Source organism: Macrobrachium rosenbergii, chromosome 27 (genome assembly GCF_040412425.1).
Source record: "Macrobrachium rosenbergii isolate ZJJX-2024 chromosome 27, ASM4041242v1, whole genome shotgun sequence".
Classification (NCBI taxonomy): domain Eukaryota; kingdom Metazoa; phylum Arthropoda; class Malacostraca; order Decapoda; family Palaemonidae; genus Macrobrachium; species Macrobrachium rosenbergii.
In genome coordinates this window covers 24,671,532-24,692,008 of record NC_089767.1, presented here as the reverse complement: position 1 = coordinate 24,692,008, position 20,477 = coordinate 24,671,532, and the positions used below count along the sequence as shown (strand labels likewise).

General features: G+C 32.7%; 1 protein-coding gene and 1 long non-coding RNA gene across 4 annotated transcripts in view; both read left to right on the top strand.

Annotated features, from left to right (window-relative positions):
- Window positions 1-4,492: 4,492 nt before the first annotated feature.
- LOC136853305 (glutamate receptor-like) lies at window positions 4,493-14,302 on the top strand. Its single transcript, XM_067128668.1, has 11 exons — window positions 4,493-4,627; window positions 5,006-5,082; window positions 8,098-8,331; window positions 9,094-9,221; window positions 9,813-9,934; window positions 10,153-10,381; window positions 10,926-11,071; window positions 11,623-11,721; window positions 12,129-12,295; window positions 13,350-13,479; window positions 14,186-14,302. The coding sequence occupies exons 1-11, from the start codon at window positions 4,493-4,495 to the stop codon at window positions 14,300-14,302; spliced, it is 1,584 nt and encodes a 527-aa protein (XP_066984769.1).
- Window positions 14,303-16,325: 2,023 nt separating this feature from the next.
- Window positions 16,326-20,477, top strand: part of LOC136853265 (uncharacterized) — a 271,531-nt gene continuing 267,379 nt past the window's right edge. For all 3 annotated transcript variants that reach the window (XR_010857406.1, XR_010857404.1, XR_010857405.1), the window contains exon 1: window positions 16,326-16,634. This is a non-coding gene — a long non-coding RNA (uncharacterized lncRNA). The remainder of the gene's footprint in view (window positions 16,635-20,477) is intronic.

The following is a 20,477-nucleotide window of genomic DNA, read 5'->3' as shown; positions in this document are numbered from 1 at the left end:
AATTTTTCATTTAGGCAACTACTTAGTTAATAACATAGATTCAGTAATGTAAATTTAGTCTATTTTTATGCCTCAGGTTTCTTGATACTTAGAGCATCCACAGAGGTGGTGGAGTCTCAGAATTCAGACGAAGGAATTTCAGCTCAACAATATCCTGCTCTGTTTCTTGAGGGATTCACAAGACCAGATGTCGGAGAAAGGTAAGAACTTTAGATCCATACCTGACAGTCAGATTATAAAGTAATAGGTAGAGTTTATGCCTCCACAACTCTTCTCATTAAGTCATTATTTCATTTTATTCTTAAGAATATTTGTGCTTCTTTCTCTCTTTATGTAAACGGAAAGTATTGATTTTATTAAATTTATAATTCTAGGCTTTTAAAGTTCATCTAATAGCAAGTGAACGTCCCTATAAGCAAAGTGGAAAGTAATGTTTTTTTACTATATACAGTACATATATATATATATATATATATATATATATATATATATATATATATATATATATATATATATATATATATATATATATATATATATATATATATATATATATATATATATATATATATATATATATATATATATATATATATATATATTTATATATATATATATATATATATATATATATATATATATATATATATATATATGTATGTATATATATATATATATATATATATATATATATATATATATATATATATATATATATATATATATATACTGTATATAAATATATATATATATGTGTTTGTGTGTGTGAAATTTTTATCATAAAGCTACAAATGTCGTTTAATGTCTAATTCACCCTTCCTCAGGAACATCCCCGATGGGAATAATCACCGAAGGGAAATTTTTAAGTGATAAATGGATCAGCACCGCTGGTCCCGATCCCTAGACACAGTACCTTCAACGACTCCAGTCGACGGCCAAACAACTATATATATATATATATATATATATATATATATATATATATATATATATATATATATATATATATATATATATATATATATATATATATATGTATATATATATATTTATTTGTTTTTTTCTGACTTGCAGGATGACTTCTCCAGTTCAGACAGCATTTCTCCAGTTCCTTTTCGCATCGTCCCCACCTCATCTTTTCTGCCTTATTCACGATGACTCTTACCAAGGTGTGTTACAGCGCAATCTCTTTCACCAGAGAAAAATTTAGTCATCATTTGTCTTCATTTTGTCAAATCTATTAGAAAGTTGAAATAAGTTTTATTTTTTTTTCAAATATTTTCCCTGCAGTTAATTTTTGAATGATTTATTTCAGTGCAACTCGTTGACTTTTATATAATTACGATTTAGTTTTTTCACTTTTGAATATTTACGTCTGTAATAAGTTCCCTGAAATTAAAATACACTCAAGTCTATATATATATATATATATATATATATATATATATATATATATATATATATATATATATATATATATATATATATATATATATATATATATGAAAATAAGAAGGCCCATAAAACACTATTTAAACGTTGAAACCATATATTTCGGGCACTTGTTTCTGTGCCCCTGTTCACTGGTAGAATATGGACAGGTGGAAAGTTACAATGGTATATATACAAAAACATGAAGGTGTGGCCTTAGGCCTCCGATGTTAAGGAGGTGGCGTTTCTTAAGAAGGAGGAGATTGACCAAATTCCTAGTGGTTTTTGGCCTCATTAGCTCCCGTTTGGCGATGGATCGGGCGGTCGCGTTTCTTGGGTCATCTTCTTCAAAAGGGGTCCGAGGATTAAGGTGTCAATGGCGTCCGATTTCCAATGTCCTCCTGACAGGTTCATATTGTTGGTTTGATTGATGATAGCAGATTCCAGCATCTTTCTTTTGTACGGACAGCTACTCTTGAAAACCAACTCCGCCCCACTCCAGTTAATGACATGCCCTGTATTTCTAATATGTAGGAAAATTCCCGAACTCTCCGAAGCGTAACGTACTGATCTTTTGTGCTCTGTTATTCTTTGGTTTTCAAGTTTTAAAGTTTTATCTATGCCAAGAGGAAAATGGTCTTCATATGGTTGTAACTTCCTCTCTAAGAAAAACAACACGTCGGCAATCAGGACTTTAGTAAATAATGTGCTGAATCTCTCTAACCATCCCCTCACTGCAGAAGAACAGACCGTTTTCCTCTTGGCATAGATAAAACTTTAAAACTTATCAACCTCTGTGTAACTAACAACGTGTTTTTCTTTCAATGGTAATTTTACAAACAAAAATTTGGCTGTAGCATGGGAAGTCCCCTATCACCCCTTCTAGCAAACTTGTACATGGAATATTTTCAAACAGAACTTTTGTCGTCTATCAAACCCCATAATATGATCTGGCTTAGATACGTAGATGATATCTTTACTTTCTGGGACAATAGCTGGGGGACTTTAAGGAATTTTTAATAGGCTAAATTCGCTAGTTCCGACCATAAAATTTAAAACAGAATGGGAAAAGGACGGAAAACTGCCGTTCCTAGATGTACTGATCATAAGAAAACAGAACAGATATGCATTTACAGTATATAGAAAACCCACCTTTGCTGTCTCCTACATTCATTTCTTAAGCTACCACGACGTCTCCGTAAAAATCATGGTAGGGTGCAACCTATTCCTCAGAGGACTTAGGATATGTTCAAATGAGTACCTGGATCAAGAATTTAACACGATCCGCCAACACCTAACGCAACTGCTCTATCCACCACACATTATCGAGAGGGCTATTAATAAAGCAAATAAAATATACTACAGAGGTCCCACTCACAACAGACAAATAGATTTCAACAACAAAATAAAGCTTCCATACGATGAAAACATCCAAAAGGCCACCGAGCAACTCAGTTCTAATAATCCTTTCATTTTCCATTATCCCAAATCCATCGGGAGTTCGCTCGTTAACGTATACTTAAATAACAAAAGGGAAGAAGCCGGGTTTACAAGATACCGTGTAGTAATTGTCATGACATCTATGTAGGCGAGACAGGTAGATCGCTCTCGCAAAGAATAACAGAGCACAAAAGATCAGTACGTTACGCTTCGGAGAGTTCGGGAATTTTCCTACATATTAGAAATACAGGGCATGTCATTAACTGGAGTGGGGCGGAGTTGGTTTTCAAGAGTAGCTGTCCGTACAAAAGAAAGATGCTGGAATCTGCTATCATCAATCAAACCAACAATATGAACCTGTCAGGAGGACATTGGAAATCGGACGCCATTGACACCTTAATCCTCGGACCCCTTTTGAAGAAGATGACCCAAGAAACGCGACCGCCCGATCCATCGCCAAACGGGAGCTAATGAGGCCAAAAACCACTAGGGAATTTGGTCAATCTCCTCCTTCTTAAGAAACGCCACCTCCTTAACATCGGAGGCCTAAGGCCACACCTTCATGTTTTTGTATATATACCATTGTAACTTTCCACCTGTCCATATTCTACCAGTGAACAGGGGCACAGAAACAAGTGCCTGAAATATATGGTTTCAACGTTTAAATAGTGTTTTATGGGCCTTCTTATTTTCATATTACACTGTAGTATTACAGGAAAAGACATTCATATATATATATATATATATATATATATATATATATATATATATATATATATATATATATATATATATATATATATATATACATATATATTGTATATAGAGATATGTATGTACTGTATATATACATAAATACATACTTTCATATATATATATATATATATATATATATATATATATATATATATATATATATATATATATATATATATATATATATATATATATATATATATATATATATTTCATTTTTCAGGTACTGACGAACTGATACGGTCGTGTGCCACTCTTGTGCCTGAATATACAATAATTCAGGTCAGGAACAGCATTACCCCTTTGCACGATGTACTGATCTTTCCCGACAACTCTGCCCCGATATTAAGAAGACATATCTTAGTTCTTTGTTCGGTGGAAAACATCATGAAAATATTCGAAATGGTAAGGCAATGTTTTATGTATTTCTTTTACCGTATATGTATAATTTTTTACATATTGTTTTTGTATCAGTAGTTGCACCATATATGTGTTGGAATAAATAGCTGATATTTCATTATATATACAGTATATATATATATATATATATATATATATATATATATATATATATATATATATATATATATATATATATATATATATATATATATATATATATATATATATATATATATATATATATATATATATATATATATATATATATATATATATATATATATATATATATATATATATATATATACTGTATATATCAGCTATTTATTCCAACATTCAATTTTATTCATTTGTTGTCACTGTAAAGTGTACCTCGTGATTTTGAAATTATCATGAACTTTAAATGTAATTTGGTTTACTGCGAACTAAAATACTATTCGAGCAACTATAATGGAGAGCTATGATGGAGATATTTCATTCACTATACATTCAGGTAACGGTGAATAATCTTGAGAGTCCTTCCGTGTGGTGGCTGATTCTTGTTAAGGAGGAAACGGTCAAAACACACCTTGAAGGGATATTGAGGGAAGGTTCGCAGGTAAGATATGCAGTTACTGAATATATAAAGGATTAGTGAGGTAAATGGCGGTTTTCATACTTGCATGAACAACTGAATGGATGAATATATTACCATATCAATTCAATAGCTGTAGACACACGTTTCATTACACCCTGCTAAGTTTTTGTTTCTTTTTAACATGAAAATCTTTTATATGGAATGAACACAATAATTTATGTTAATTTTTGTTTGATTCACTTTGGTAATTTTTCCGTCAAACATATTTACCTATAATGATAATGATAATAATTTTTTGTCTTACAAACTATGCGATGTAAGGAACTTTCAAAAAAAGAAATGTTTTCTATGTTAATTGTTATTGCCTATAAGTTGGCTATTTTCTTTTTTTAATGACAGGTGACTGTCATCACAATGAAATCAGACACGCATTACCGTATAGTTTCTTCAGTGGTTGGTGCTGACAACAAAATAAGGTTGGAACGTGCTTCATTTTATTATTTTGTAAAAGATAGAGAACATTTTATTGTGCAAAAAACTTACAAAGTACAGCACTAAAGGCAACCCGGACGCGGTATGCGTATAGGGGAAAGCCCTCTGTAATGAATGGCATTGGCTATGTTATTATACATACCTTTTCCACCCTGTTGATTAGTAGACAAACGTCATTCATCGAGGCTAATATGGTACCCAGGTAGTATTACAAAACATAAATGCTTACAGATAACTGTATAGGGGAATTACAGTATATTAAGCGGGAATTACTTATTAAAGGACTGCACTGCAAAATTTGTCTTAAACATTACAAAGTGTGCAGCTTTTATATATACTGGATATTAAGGAAATAATTTTGAATTACTGCTATAAAAGATATACATTTTATCAGGTTTCTGTCAAGGAACACAATAGTTACGGAGTAGCATGTGGTATAATTTACAGTAATTAATGTGCAATTTGTTACTTTATATCATGTTAAAACTTCAAATAATTACATAATAGAATGAATCACATTTAGATGAGGTCAACACATCAAATTTTATATAAATGTTATAAAAAAAATTTAGAAATACAACAGTTTTAATGATGCTAACAGGTACCTGCAGCATAGGATGTGCTACAGTTTAGTTTATGCACAATGTGCAAATAATTACTTAACTGAATGAATTACATTTAGATGAGGTCAACACATCAAATTTTATAGGAATGTTATAAAAAATATTTAGAAATACAACAGTTTTAATGATGCTAACAGGTAGCTTCAGAATAAGACGTACTACAATTTAGTTTATGCACAATATGATATAGTAGATACATGTCTATTAACTATCTGGAGCCAGCAAATTTTGGATGAGAAGTCAAAACCCTTTTCAGCACACTGGGTTGTAGAAAATGTTTGAGGAGGTCAACTTCACTCAGTCTGTCGCCCTGTGGCCTGTAATGAGTAATCTCTTCACACTCCTCGAGATAATGACTTAGAGAGTGCTTCCTTAACTTGCCACATAGTTTGCAACATGTTTCTGGTGGACTGACAGCTGGCAGTACCTCCCAAAAGCATCGGCTCTGCATCCTTAGTCTGCTATACGTTGTTTGCCCTCTCCTGCTCTCCAGTCTGCAAAGTTTGTAGCCGGGTGGTTTTCCTTCAGTAATTTCAAGGTATTTTCTTACTGATGAGTGAGTTTCTTTGAGCCTCTCTATTCTCTCATTGTATCTTTGCATTATTTCCATTCCAACCGAGTCCTTCGACATACTCAGGGATGGTGCCAATTTATAGTCTACTCTCTCCTTCCTTGCACCTTCTTTAGCAAGCTCGTCAGCTCTCTCATTGCCTATGATTCCAGTGTGTGAAGGCACCCATATGAATGCGAGCATTCTGCCTGCTCGTCTGAGCTGTGATAGCAGGGCTATATCTCTTCTCACTACGATATTCAATTCAGCTTTTCTTGGTGTTTGTGATTGCTGGACACCCAGGCTATCTATTGTTGTTATGGCATTGTCCTTATTCCTTTTTTATGATACTCAGTGCAGCTGTTATACCTAGAAGTTCTGTCTGTAATATGGAGCATCCATCTGATGATCGTAATGATAGAGAGTATACCTTCTCTCCATTCTAATACACAGTTACCCCGCTTCCTACTCTACCATCTTCCAGAAGTGAACCATCTGTATAATAACGTACCTGCTCCCCCTGAATACTATCCAGCCTCTGAACATAGTCATTCCTCATCAATGCAAGGTTCATCTCCTCCTTTTTCCCTTTTAATGTTGATAGTGATCTCTCAATCTCTGGTATGCTCCATGGAGGAACACCTTTTACATCTATCCTGATTACGTCTAGGTGTTCTTTCATGCTAGAATCCTCTATTAATTGTCTTGCTGAAGTAACTCAACAATTCTTTAATCTTTTAGGATAGCTGTGAATTAGAGTATCCCTTGTTATTCCATCGTCATCCGTCATGATGGACCTATAGAACTGGATGATTGCTGTTCTTGTTATTCTGTGATGTATTGAATGCAGCCCTGCCTCATTCCGCAATATTTCTTGCCTGACACTTTTAGGTGCCCCTATTATGCTTCTTGCTGCCTTGTTCTGGATGATTTCTAGAATACCAATATAGCACATCCTCAAAGGCACCAATATGCTTCTACTATAGTCAATTATTGATATTATCATACGTACACTTGCATCCACAAAACCACATGCTACTTTCCAAAGAAGGCGTAACCTTGCTGCTGTACCTCTTGCCATCATCGTAGTCTTCTCAGGTGATATGACTATTACATAACGATGTGAATGCCTTAATTGCCTTTTTTCTCTCTCTCTTATCTGTGCTTGCTTGTACTACCATGTCGTCTGCATATATGGTTATTATGATTCCTGGTAAATTAATTTTTCCCAGTACATTCATTACAATATTAAAAAGAGTAGGTGATAAAACCTCTCCTTGAGGGGTACCCAATTCCATTTTTTCCATATTGATTGAACACCTTCGAAATAGACTCAACTTACTCTATCTGTTAGGTAATCCATTACGAGGTTAGGTGTCTTCCCCCTATCATTTCTTCTAACTCAGTCAAAATAGTTATAGGGCTAGCCCTATCAAAGGCCTCCTTTAAATCTATGAACACTGTGCATTTTAACCCTAAAGCTACACTTAAAAGATATTCCGAACGAAGATCTACGGTGATTCACTTTCCAAAATCATGGCATTTTCGTCAAACGTGACAATCATGATGTATTATATCACATCCGAGTAATTGCCCTTGGGACACATATTTCCCCTTAATTGAAATGTCTCTTTCTTTGTATATCGAAGGGAAAGACGAGTATTGCAGTCATCTCTCGATTAGAATAGAATAAAAACATCAATTGAAAATATTCTGTTCAAACACCTTGTAGTTATATCGAGCCTTTTGTCCATACTTGAGAAAGATGCATTGTCTAAATATCTTGTTATAAGTAATACAAAGATAATGCACCATCATGCTTTCAGTTTCCAGGAAGCTGGATCATGGAATAGCCAATCACAAAGTCAGCATCAATCTGATCTCCAGAAGAGGCTGTTCAGGAACGCGGACAATGACTTTGGGGGGCGTCAGTTGACAGTAGCGGCTAACAACGACTATCCATTCATGGTGCTGGAAGAGAAAGAAAACGGAGAGCTCGGTCTAGGACCTGGCATCGATGCCAATGTCGTGAGAGTGCTGAGTGAATATCTCAACTTTACGTAAGTCAGAACTTTAAAAAATTCTAAAGCCATTTACTTCACGTAAGTCACAATATTAAAAAATTCTAAAGGAATTTTATGGAAAAGTATCTCGTTGTGTCTGTTCACATTAGATACAAAGATGAGAGCATTATGTTTATGATCAACCAGTTTTAAGTAACCGTGCTGTTATGGGTTGATAAATGTATTTTATTTCCATACAAGAATTAGTAGAATTTAGCAGAGGATTATTCACACAGTCATGAGTCTTTTATGTAGTAAATAAATGTATAAGTAGTAATTTTTTCTTCATGGACGAGTAAAAAGTGTGGTTGTTAAATAGTACTGCTCGTACTTCAGTTAAAAATAATAATTGTGAAGTTAATAGGCAAGAAAGAAGCTGGATGACTTCACAAATTATACGGAAGTTAGCAACAGAATTTCTACCTGCTGATGAAGCCTCCACGCAGTGTCTTCCAGTCATGTAAATTTTACGTGTTTTCATTCTTACGCAGTCTCATTATTCCTGGGCATTTTTCTGTATTTATTTCAGTATTTTGCTACATTTCAAAACATAAGTGTCGCTGTTTTTATTAATTTTCCTTTTTAAATTACAAAAGACTATCTTAGTCTGAAGCAGATGCCTCATATATCGGTACATTTACGTCTATGTTACAAGGCATTATTCCATTTAGCTATTCAGATCATCTATCAAATAACTTATTTATCCATTTAGCTACCTATTTGAGCGGGGAAATCCCATGTAGCCTTTATTACCTTCAGGTACCGGGTAGTGACTCCTGACGACGGTGGCTGGGGAGGTCCTTTGCCGAATGGGACAGTGACCGGCATGATCGGTATGGTAGCCAGACGGGAGACGCATTTTGCCATTACTGACATCACGATAACTGGTATGCAGATCCAGTCGAAGGTTGAACATGAGTCTGTAATATTAAAATTTGTTTTCATTTTTATACGTTTATTTACAAGTTAAGGCGTTCTTTAGCATTTGGAAAATTTGATTCAGTTCTATCTAATTTTCAAGACAGTTCTTAAAGTTTTCTTCTTCTCGGGGAAAAGAGGGTGAGTTTTTAAAGACTGTTTATCGTACTACTGAAGCTAATAATAAATACCTTTGTGACAGCAGTTCTCAGTTTTAAAAACATTCACAATATTAATAATACGGTATGGGGAGTGGGAAGCCCATTTACTTAGAAAAAAACATTTTAAGAACACTTAAGGTTTATTACAAAATTCATATCAATTGCCTGCAAGTGAACAATGGATCGCTCATAGTGTAATAAGTGCTATAAAGTAATATAAACAGGTTACGCAGGGGAACGGGATATTTTTAGGAATTCTACCTTGTACTTTCTATCATTCTATTAAAGTTAACTCTTTTACATTCTCGAAATTAATTTTTAGATTTAAATTTCGTTTTAATGATTATTAATATGATGTAAAAGGAAGCAAAGATGAAATTTTACATAATGAATTTTCAGGATCAAGAGAAGAAGTCACTGACTTCACCGCTCCCTATTACATAGAAAGCATGACCTTGGTTTCTCGAAGACCAAGAGAGAAGAACAGAGCCTTCGCTGCTTTCTCTCCTTTCACTCCCTTGGTAAATAGAAAATGTCAGTTTTCTCTTGAGAAATCGAAGCTTTTACAGTCTGATAAATTACAAAAAACTGAGGCAGTATTTGTGTTCTTTTTTAGAAAAATGTCTGAGGTATGAAACAACAAGTAGAGTCTATAAGCGTCAAATTAATTTTTCGTCAAATCAATTCTTCGTCAAATTAATTCTTCGTCAAATTAATATGTTCACATTAATATATTCAGGTGTGGTTATGTATAGCAGTATGTACCCTGGCTGTGAGTCTCTCCCTTGTACCTGAGACTTGGATCTTGAACATGCACTCGGAAACTGTACCGAAAAACTACACGATCAACAATTTTCTGTTCAACGTATTCAGGAGTTTGGTACAGCAAGAAAACCAACTGTCTTCGCCTTATTGGTCTCACAAATTTATCTTCGTCTTCTGGTATCTGTTTTGCTTGAATATATCAGGTAACTATTTTCCTAAAATAAGTGGTTAGATTCGGTTTAAGCGAACCTCAGTCTAACCACACAAGGGCACATATGTGAACAGTCATATGAAAATATAAATAAATATATTATGTAAAATTATATTTTTTAAATGAGATAGTATTGCTCAGTTCATTATGGAGCGCTGATATCCATTTTGGTATTATATACTCGTAGGTAATAAGACTGGAAGTTTCATATATTAAAACTAAGTATTTTTTCCGTTGACTCACTTCTGCCTCCTTTTGCTCATACTTCTATCATTAAAGTAATGAGTACATGAATGGTCTAATTATTTTCTTAGATTTCACCATAGAAGGTCAAAGTTATTTTCATATTTAATATATAATGGCTTTGCCTAATGTTCTAATGAACATTATTTTGTGAAGAGTTAGTACTTGTAACTCCATATCAACCAGTTGTCTGTTAATTTCTATTACCTATCCATCAAAGTAGTATTCCCTTTTTATTTAGGATAAAACAATTGACAAAGAATATCGAGAAACACAGAAATCCTCTTTTCCAGTCGTGTACTCAGGAATGCTGATAGCCACCCTGGTTACTCCATCCTTCGAAAAGCCTATAGATTCTCTGACAGATCTTCCAGCGGCCACTGATAATGGATTCACTATTCTTGTAACTGATGAGACCAGTGATGCCTATATGTTTAAGGTCAGTCTCTCGCTGTACTATTGTTGTTGTTATTTTTCTTAGTTGTGAATGTTTGTCTTATATCTAAGAGCCGTAAAAATATCTTTCAGTAAATGAGTATGGTCTATGGTCTTCGACTATTACGTACTTCAGACGTGTCTTTCTTCTGCCCTCCACATTTAAACGCAGTAATGACGCATTTCCTAGATCCAGAATTTCATTTTCTTGAAACAGCATCCCTCTGTTTGCATATATCACTCTAATATCAATTGCTAAATATCAGTTTCCTGTCCCTTTACTTACACACACACACACACACACACACACACACACACACACACACACACATATATATATATATATATATATATATATATATATATATATATATATATATATATATATATATATATATATATATATATATATATATATATATATATATATATATATATGTATGTATGTATATGTATATGTATATGAATATATATATATATATATATATATATATATATATATATATATATATATATATATATATATATATATATTAATTGGATACTTACTTACAGGAAGCAACACAAGGTATTTATGCACAGACCTGGAAGCTATTCAACCATGAAGACAAATCCAAGAGTTTCATCTCTTCTGCTACGTATGGCATGGACCTTGTAAGTTTATGGTAGCAATCAAACTTTCAATACAGTATTTAATTCTCGTAAAACTTTGCCTACCGAATGAACATGGTAGCACACAGAAATGTCTCATTACGATGGAAATGTTTTGTTTCTATTTATCTCCCTTTAATTTTGCTTATTATTCCAAGTATATAATTCATGAATTGCACCATACAACTAAAATTTGCCTGCAGCCGATCGAGGCTACGGCCTACCCCAACGCCAAATCAAAGTCCTTGAAAAGAAGGCATAGTGCTTACCCTATATGAAAAATGGGAAAAAGCACATTAAACGAAGAAGAAGATTATTATTATTATTATTATTATTATTATTATTATTATTATTATTATTATTATTATTATTATTGGTATTTATATTAAATATTTTCTTTTATCACTCAGGTTCTTAATGAGAAGGGTGTATATATCGTAGCCCAGTTAGCTTCAAAATTTATTGCCATGCGGAAGGGGTTCCGAAGATACCATTTCGCTCGAGACAATTTTGCCATCCAGTACTATGGGATCCCATGCATGCGAGGTGCTATGTTTCGTTCTCAGTTCGATAAAATGTAAGTTTTTATTTTCATAGATAAATGCAGTAAAGTGAAATCTTTTAAAATGTGATGGATGAGTCCAATGAAAATTAAGGTCTTAGAAGTAGAACTGACCAAGTGGGTTACGGACAGGCTGAGAAGTTTGGGAGATGTTGAAGTTAAATGATGTTCAACAAAGGTAAGTGGAACGGAAAGGGGGATGATTTATGGCAAGCAAAGGAGGTATGGATGGAACTCTTATCATTACGAGATGAGTCCATCTCTTATTATCTATCAGCAGTCCTAAGCAATGTATGGAAACTGTAAACAGCCAAAGATTATGCCATATATATATATATATATATATATATATATATATATATATATATATATATATATATATATATATATATATATATATATATATATATATATATATATATACATATATATATATATATATATATATATATATATATATATATATATATATATACATATATATATATATATATATATATATATATATATATATATATATATATATATATATATATATATATATATATATATATACATATATATATATATATATATATATATATATATATATATATATATATATATATATATAAGGTATATATATATATATATATATATATATATATATATATATATATATATATATATATATATATATATATTTATATATATATATATATATATACCTATATATATATATATATATATATATATATATATATATATATATATATATATATATATATATATATATATATATATAATGATCTCCTCATCCCCAATCCTTGTCGCATACTCACACCCACAAAAGTCATTGAAAGCCATCAATGACTTTGAAGATACCCTCTTGACAGCCAAGCATGAAAACATACAAAAGTAAACAAGTAACTTTATTCGAATTATGTTAACAATAACAATAATAAGTAGCAGACGTAGTAGTAGCAATAGTAAAAGCAACTGTAGCAACCCCTACGTGATTTCATAGTTATTAATGAATAAGGAAATCTATCTTTATTTATTTACTTAACCTTCGTCTTCATAATTTCAGCTTGTTGCGCATCAATGAAGGAGCTCTGATCACCAAGTGGATCAATGACGAATTTCAGAAAATAGCCACAAATGCAGAAGCTGAGGTCCATGAAGCTGGTCCTCAGGCATTTACCCTCATACATTTACAGGTTTGTTCAAATGCATTTCAATAAATAACATACTTCTAGAATTTTGAATAATATTCTTGACTAGATTTACTTTTCGAATGGAGTTATTTCATACAGAAATTTTTTCCAAAACTTTAGTAGTTTGAAACTTATTGCCTATGTTGTACTGAATGAAACAGTTATGTTCAGTTTTAAAGTAGAAGCGTAAATGATTCAGTGAGTAAGCTTTTCTAGCGGGATTGTAATTTCTAGCAACTATTCAAATTGTTAGGTGATTTTAGAGCATCTATTGTAGTATCCTGCAAGGTATTATATTGTTCGTAATAAGTTTACTGCTGACGCTTATCCATAATGAAATCCTGATCAGGTATCATTTAAAAAAGATAAGTAAACACATCTGTATATAGTTATATAAATTTGAAAATAGGAAGAGTAAAAATAGGGTAAATGTACCTTCAAGGGTCAATTTTTCATGCAGCCTAACCTTAATGCTTACTGATTTTAAAAATAACGTTCTTGTCGGTGAATCACAATTTTACTCGCTTAATTTGGTTTACTTTTGACCACTATATTTTGGTTCAAAAATTGTACGTTAAAACTTGCCCAAAATGTGTAAATAAGTATTTCTGTCTCGAACTGAATTCAGTAATGTCTGATATCAGATCTGCAATAGGACCAAACAAATTATTACGATGTATAAGATTTAAGACTTTTCCCTTCATTTCAGGCGGCGTTCTACATTCTTCCTATAGGATACCTGATCGCTGGCTTGGCCTTTTGCGTTGAATTTATACTTAAGTGGCTATGGAAGTCAGACCAGAGTGAAAAGAAAATACCAAAATAGTTTTTATACAATGATGCGTCTCAATAATATCAAAATTATTTATCTCAGAAACTCGTTTTTACCTCGTGAATATGCAATATTATGGCCTCTGTTATAGAACTGTGAGGCGTATTCTCGCCAAATAATTTAGATGAATGCAAAAAAAGAAAAGGGAACAGAATATATATTAATTTTCGTTTCATTCAGCTCTCCCTTTAAAGCCAGAAAAGAACAATATAGTGTAGTCCAATATTTTCCTGCTTATAGCTGTCCTAAGCCTGTTAATGTCTATATACTACGTATACAGGGGAAACAAAGCAAGAGAATAAACTTTTCTGTACTACGAACATAAAGTTATGTCAACTGAGTACCGTTGATTACCTTTATCGAATAACTTATAAGTTGATAGTATTCTAGAAAAAAAGAACGTTAGTATCTTCTGAGGAAAATTTAAAGTCATAAGATTAGTTTTATTTAAGTCTTGATGGAAGAGTATTTGGTTTAATCGCAAATGTCCTTTAACAAAAGTATTCAGTCACTCATCATTTATATTCAACAACTCACAGTCCAAGAAATTTTTGGCCTTTCAACACTCGAAGAAATATAACAGCACCACTGCCATTCTGACGCCTTAAGTTTTTCACAATAAAAGTCCAGTTATGTTCTAGGAATCTAGATAGTCACAGTAGCATTCTGATGCAATTATGGCGTCAAGGCACCGACATTCCCAGACCGCATCAATGTAAAGCATTGGTTTTCACAAATCTACTAATTTGCTTCAAACACGTCACAGTTTTCTTGTGTGTCATCAGTTTACCACACGGTAGTTAGATCCTCTTTCTGAACTACATTTGCCATTCAAAAAACCGTGGAGCTTTTAAGAAAATATGTCTGCAAACCCACATGCTTGCATCTTTAATCGCAGAGGATGTTATTTATTTACTCAAGTCTCCGTGAACAAAGAGGCCGTACAAAGTTCGTTTTCTTTGTTGTCCTTCCATTTTCTTTTCTGTGTTGTGTGGTGAACTCTAATTGTATTACGACCCTTGGCGTTGTTTAAGTTGGTAATTAACTACAAAAAGAAAAGATAAAAAGATAATTAGTCAATAAAGCATGCAAGTATATGCTGCTTCACATCCTGCTGTTGACAGGATCATTCACAAAGCCATGCATGGGAAATTTGAAAATGAATTAAGAGCATATCTAGCAGAGTGGAAGTGGAGAGTTTAACTACCCACAGGTAGTTAAAGTGTTCACGGTGAATCGAAAACCTGTGGCTGTATACCATGCACAGGAAGTAGGAGGAATCTCCGTGGAGATGGAATTTTGCCCCGCTGTTTACAACATAATAATCGTTCATCATGAAATGATAAATAGCTGGTTTCTTTTAGATACATTCTGCGCACGCAAACCACCGCTTCGCACTCTTAAGTGTTGTAAAAGTTTCAGTTCTCTGTTATTTTCATTCCTCCGCTTGTGTGTGTTCCGAGACTTTCACTTGGTGGTTTAGGACTATTGTTGTGATATTTCAAGTGTTCTGAATTCAGAGGCAAGCCTTTTTTCGATATGATGAAAATCGTTCATGTAACTAGACTCAGTCTGGGATTGCCTGGTAGCGGATCCAGAAAAATTTTATGGGGGTCACCAATTTTCATATATATATATATATATATATATATATATATATATATATATATATATATATATATATATATATATATATATATATATATGTTTATGTGTATCTGACAAAATAATATTGAAAATTTAGATAATAATAACATGAGAAATATAAAAATGGAAAAAAATATAAATCTATTATAGAAATAATAAAGTTTCGGGAAAAAAAATATTTTTTTTCTCGAAACTTTATTATTTCTATAATAGATTTTATATTTTTTCCCATTTTTATATTTCTCATTTATGTTATTATCTAAATCTTCAATGTTATTTTGTCATTATTTTTCATGGGGGGTTCACGTGCCCAGGTCAGGTACCTCCTGCCCAAACCCACCCCCGCTCCGCTAGTGCCTGGTGGTTATAAACTTGCAGTGTTGATTGTCTCCATAACCCCTACTACCAGTGAAACTACAACAGGAAGGCCAGGAGAGAGTAGTCATTCGGGCCTGATGTCAATTGAAAAAGCTATGCTTGTGCACTTAAAATGAAATCTATTCATTGCCAAAGTAACACAGACACCTATTCTTTGCCAAAGTAACACAGACACCTATTCTTTGTCGAAGTGACTTAGAAGTTTATTGAAAAAATAGGGCGGCAGAATTTAATTATGAATGATAGCCTGATCGAGAAAACCCCATATCAAGAGGAGAAGAAATCACATAGTAAGAGAACGGTAAGTCTATACACTTTCATATATAGGTAGTACTGTCATGTTGCGCCTTAATACTGGTCCAGCAGTAATATGCCCTAACCTTGTTACTAGTTTGTTTCATGTGTCGAAGTAATATATTTTTTTTTTTTTGTTATATGTACAGCATTTGAGTGTATGAGGGAATAAGTAGTAGGTAATATAATTAATGCATTGGCCGGATGATTATATATATGTATATATATATATATATATATATATATATATATATATATATATATATTCATTACAGCTAGTGTAAGGTATTTTTATCTTTACTATGCAGCTGGAAGAGTAAATGACCCCAGTCAACATTAGGACAGTCCAATTTTATTTCAAAGTTGTTAGGCCGGACGTTACAGATCCGACTCGATTTTTATTTTCAGCCGAGAATAAATACTAGGGGCAGAACAAGGGTGTATTTATGCAAATTCTGTAAAGAAAATTTGGACATATCCCAGTGAGAGTGCAGTAATGTGGATTGGTGGGAATAACAAGCCGGTTAGGGGATACTAATGATCGAACTGGAACTAGAACGTTCTTTTGTTCGTTCCCTCGTCCGGTCGATGGGTACGTTGTTGAACCATGGAGGTAGGTGTGTGTATATTCATGCGTACGTACTTATGTGCATATACTGCATATACATACATACACACACATATATATATATATATGCATGTGTATATATATATATATATATATATATATATATATATATATATATATATATATATATATATATATATATAGAGAGAGAGAGAGAGAGAGAGAGAGAGAGAGAGAGAGAGAGAGAAGTATTCACGTAACAAATGGTTTTAAGCATGAAAAAAAATGCTAAACAGTTCTCATGTCTATCAAGATCAATTTAGTGATAGCGGTCAAGATTACTTTACAATTGGAAATTTCAATCCTTTTTTCAATTCCAACGTGTTTGGTTTACCTGACATTTCCATTAAACTAAACACAAATATCTTTTCATTCTAAAATAAAAACATATATTTTTCTTTTAATATTTTTTTTAAGAATATGAGTAGATGGATATATTCAGTGAGGAACCTTTCTTGCTGATGAAAAGGACTATGGCCTGTCATCTTTAATCCATTGTGTGGCTAATGCTGTTCTCAGCAGGTACATAGAATTAATATCAGTCTCTTCACGAAACTTTTGGGATACTGTTAAGAGACAAAACCAATGTCTATATTTCTTTATTTTTATCACTGTTGGTAAAGAATTGAAAGTTTTGGTCATAAATATTTGCTTTACATAGTTAAGAATTAGTATGATGGGATGAAAAAAAATGATTAATACAAAGACGCAAATAATTTTCTTAAAGGGTATAAAATTTTAGCACTCTGTTGCAAGAAATTCATGTCATGGAGGCTTTCTCAGTTTATTCCACTTTCGCTGCAACCCCTTCCCCCTCACCAAAAAAAAAAAAAAAAAAAAAGGAAATTGAAGGTAGGGAAATGATTAGATAATATTTCAAAATTTAAGCCTTTACAGGACTTGATAATTTACTGGAGACCACGCGAGAAACATTTTTTACAAACTCACTTTCATTCGAGTACGAATGAATGATCCTTGTCTTCAACTTTTTTTTCTGAAAGTTCGTAAAAATGGTTATCACCATTTTCCACTATATAAGTTTGAGTATTTTATAAAACATGGTTTTATGCAAACGGAAAAAATCTCTCGCGTTCACACATACAGACTAATGAATTTTAAGTGATGGTACTTTGGCTGAAACAGGTACTCGGTAACAAAGTCAGATTCTGCCTTCCTTGCTTTTTATACTAGTTATGAGGTTGTCTTTCCAAATTTTCACTAATCATTTATTAGAAAACGAAGTCAAATGTTATTTTTTTTCATTGGGACATAAAACAAAATAGTAAAGCACAACCAAGCATTTGAAGTCCAGAACAGCTACTGCAAAAAAAAAGAAAGATAAAAGATAAAATAGTATTGTCAGGACAATATTGTATTCCAGTACTTCAAAAGATAGTAAATTTGTATATTTGTAAATAATCTAAATGAACAAAGCGCGTCTTATCTTACATCAGTTAGACAATACAAAATTGGTGTGGGATGTTCCTTCAGAAAAAAATAACATTGTTGGTTGCTCTAAAGCAGTGGTTCTTAACCAGGGGTGCTCGCACCTCTAGGGGGTGCGAAGCCGGTTCCTAAGGGGTACGAGGATGCCTATAAATAATTAAAGCAAAATATATTTTTATATAAGCATGTTTTTCTGCAAAAAATAATAAAATAAATAACAATAATAATAATAATAATAATAATAATAATAATAATAATAATAATAATAATAATAATAATAATAATAATAATAATAATAATTTTTTTTAGTAATTCAGGGGGTGCGAGAACTGACTGCTGATTTGAAAGGGGTGCATAGATTAAAAAAGGTCAAGAACCACTGCTCTAGAATAACTAATTAAAAAAAAAAAACTGGAGCCCCCTAAGTTAAGGGCATGTGTTCGAAGGATGTGTTGAACGAATACAGGTGAAAAACGTCGCGAGTAAAAAAGAAAAAAGTCACAGGGAAAAAAGTCACATTAATATCCTGGATAGTGGGCCCCCTCCCCGCCCGCAACGATTTTAAGCAGGTATGTATCCACCTTTGCGGCGTGTTTAGTACAAGCCTGTTGGGAATGACTGTAAAAACATAACACTGTAAATTAGTGTGACTCTTTTTCCTGTGACTATTTCCTAGCCAAAATTGTGACTTTTTTCCTGTGACTTTTTTCATGTGACTTTTTCCCGTGACTTTTTTCCCTGTGATATTACTTGCCACCGTGTTGAACTATGCATGAAAATTCAACGATTTCCAAATTCAAAATTAATTTATTGATCACTCCGGATCGTCTTGGCTTCGGAATTGGGATTTCCAGAATTCACATTCTTAGCATGAATTTGGCTGTGATTTCACTATTTCACTGACTATCCCTCACCAACACACTCACTGACGATACTTTTAATATTAGGATAATTGTTCTGATATTGTATTGTAATATTGCAAAATAGCTGCCACAGATTACATTGAAAATTACTAAGCTTGAAAACTATGTAAAAAAATCAAGTTTTTATTACTGTTATATTGGTCCTTACGGACACTAAATTGACTACGACTTCAAAATAACTCATTAGTATAACATTATTGAAGCAAATGCAATGTGCTCGTAGGTTAATACTGTCACTGATAAATGGAACGGGACGGTACTTCATTTCCCGGTTTCAGCAAATGTTTGCTTGTTTCTGCTACCGTCTGATGTTAACGACCATCGCAGGTCTTAATATCTGATCTCTCTCTCTCTCTCTCTCTCTCTCTCTCTCTCTCTCTCTCTCTCTCTCTCTCTCTCTCTCTTGACGTCAAGTGGAACCGCAAGAAGGAATCTTCTCCTTTGCAGAGGAATGTGGCCTACATACCAGGACACAGATGTAAACTTCAATTTGTAAATAATTAAATACTCGGGGTGATTTTGTTCCGTGTTAGGAAATAAGGAGTATTCAATTTTAAGATCAGAATTTTATTATTTTATATGTTATATGAAAGAAAAACTCATATACTTCCCACGTGATTCTATTTCATTTCATTCCAAAATGTTTCCATTAAAATACATTTTTTACAAAAGGTTCTACATGTAATCAACAGAAAATTCTGATCCACTAAAAATTAGGAGCCGTTTGCATACACAGACTATATCATGCTTTTCCAGTGGAAAGGACCTTGTATAAGGTGACAGTGTACGTCTGTACTGCATTTGTCAATGCTGTAGTGCAACTATCAAGGATAACATAGACTTTCTGTTTGTT

Excerpts from the sequence above, each read along its gene's own strand:
- LOC136853305 (XM_067128668.1), top strand. The coding sequence starts at position 4,493 with ATGGAGATATTTCATTCACTATACATTCAGGTAACGGTGAATAATCTT. Across the intron at positions 9,222-9,812 it reads TACTGACATCACGATAACTG|GATCAAGAGAAGAAGTCACT; the intron begins GTATGCAGATCC and ends ATGAATTTTCAG. Across the intron at positions 13,480-14,185 it reads TTACCCTCATACATTTACAG|GCGGCGTTCTACATTCTTCC; the intron begins GTTTGTTCAAAT and ends CCTTCATTTCAG.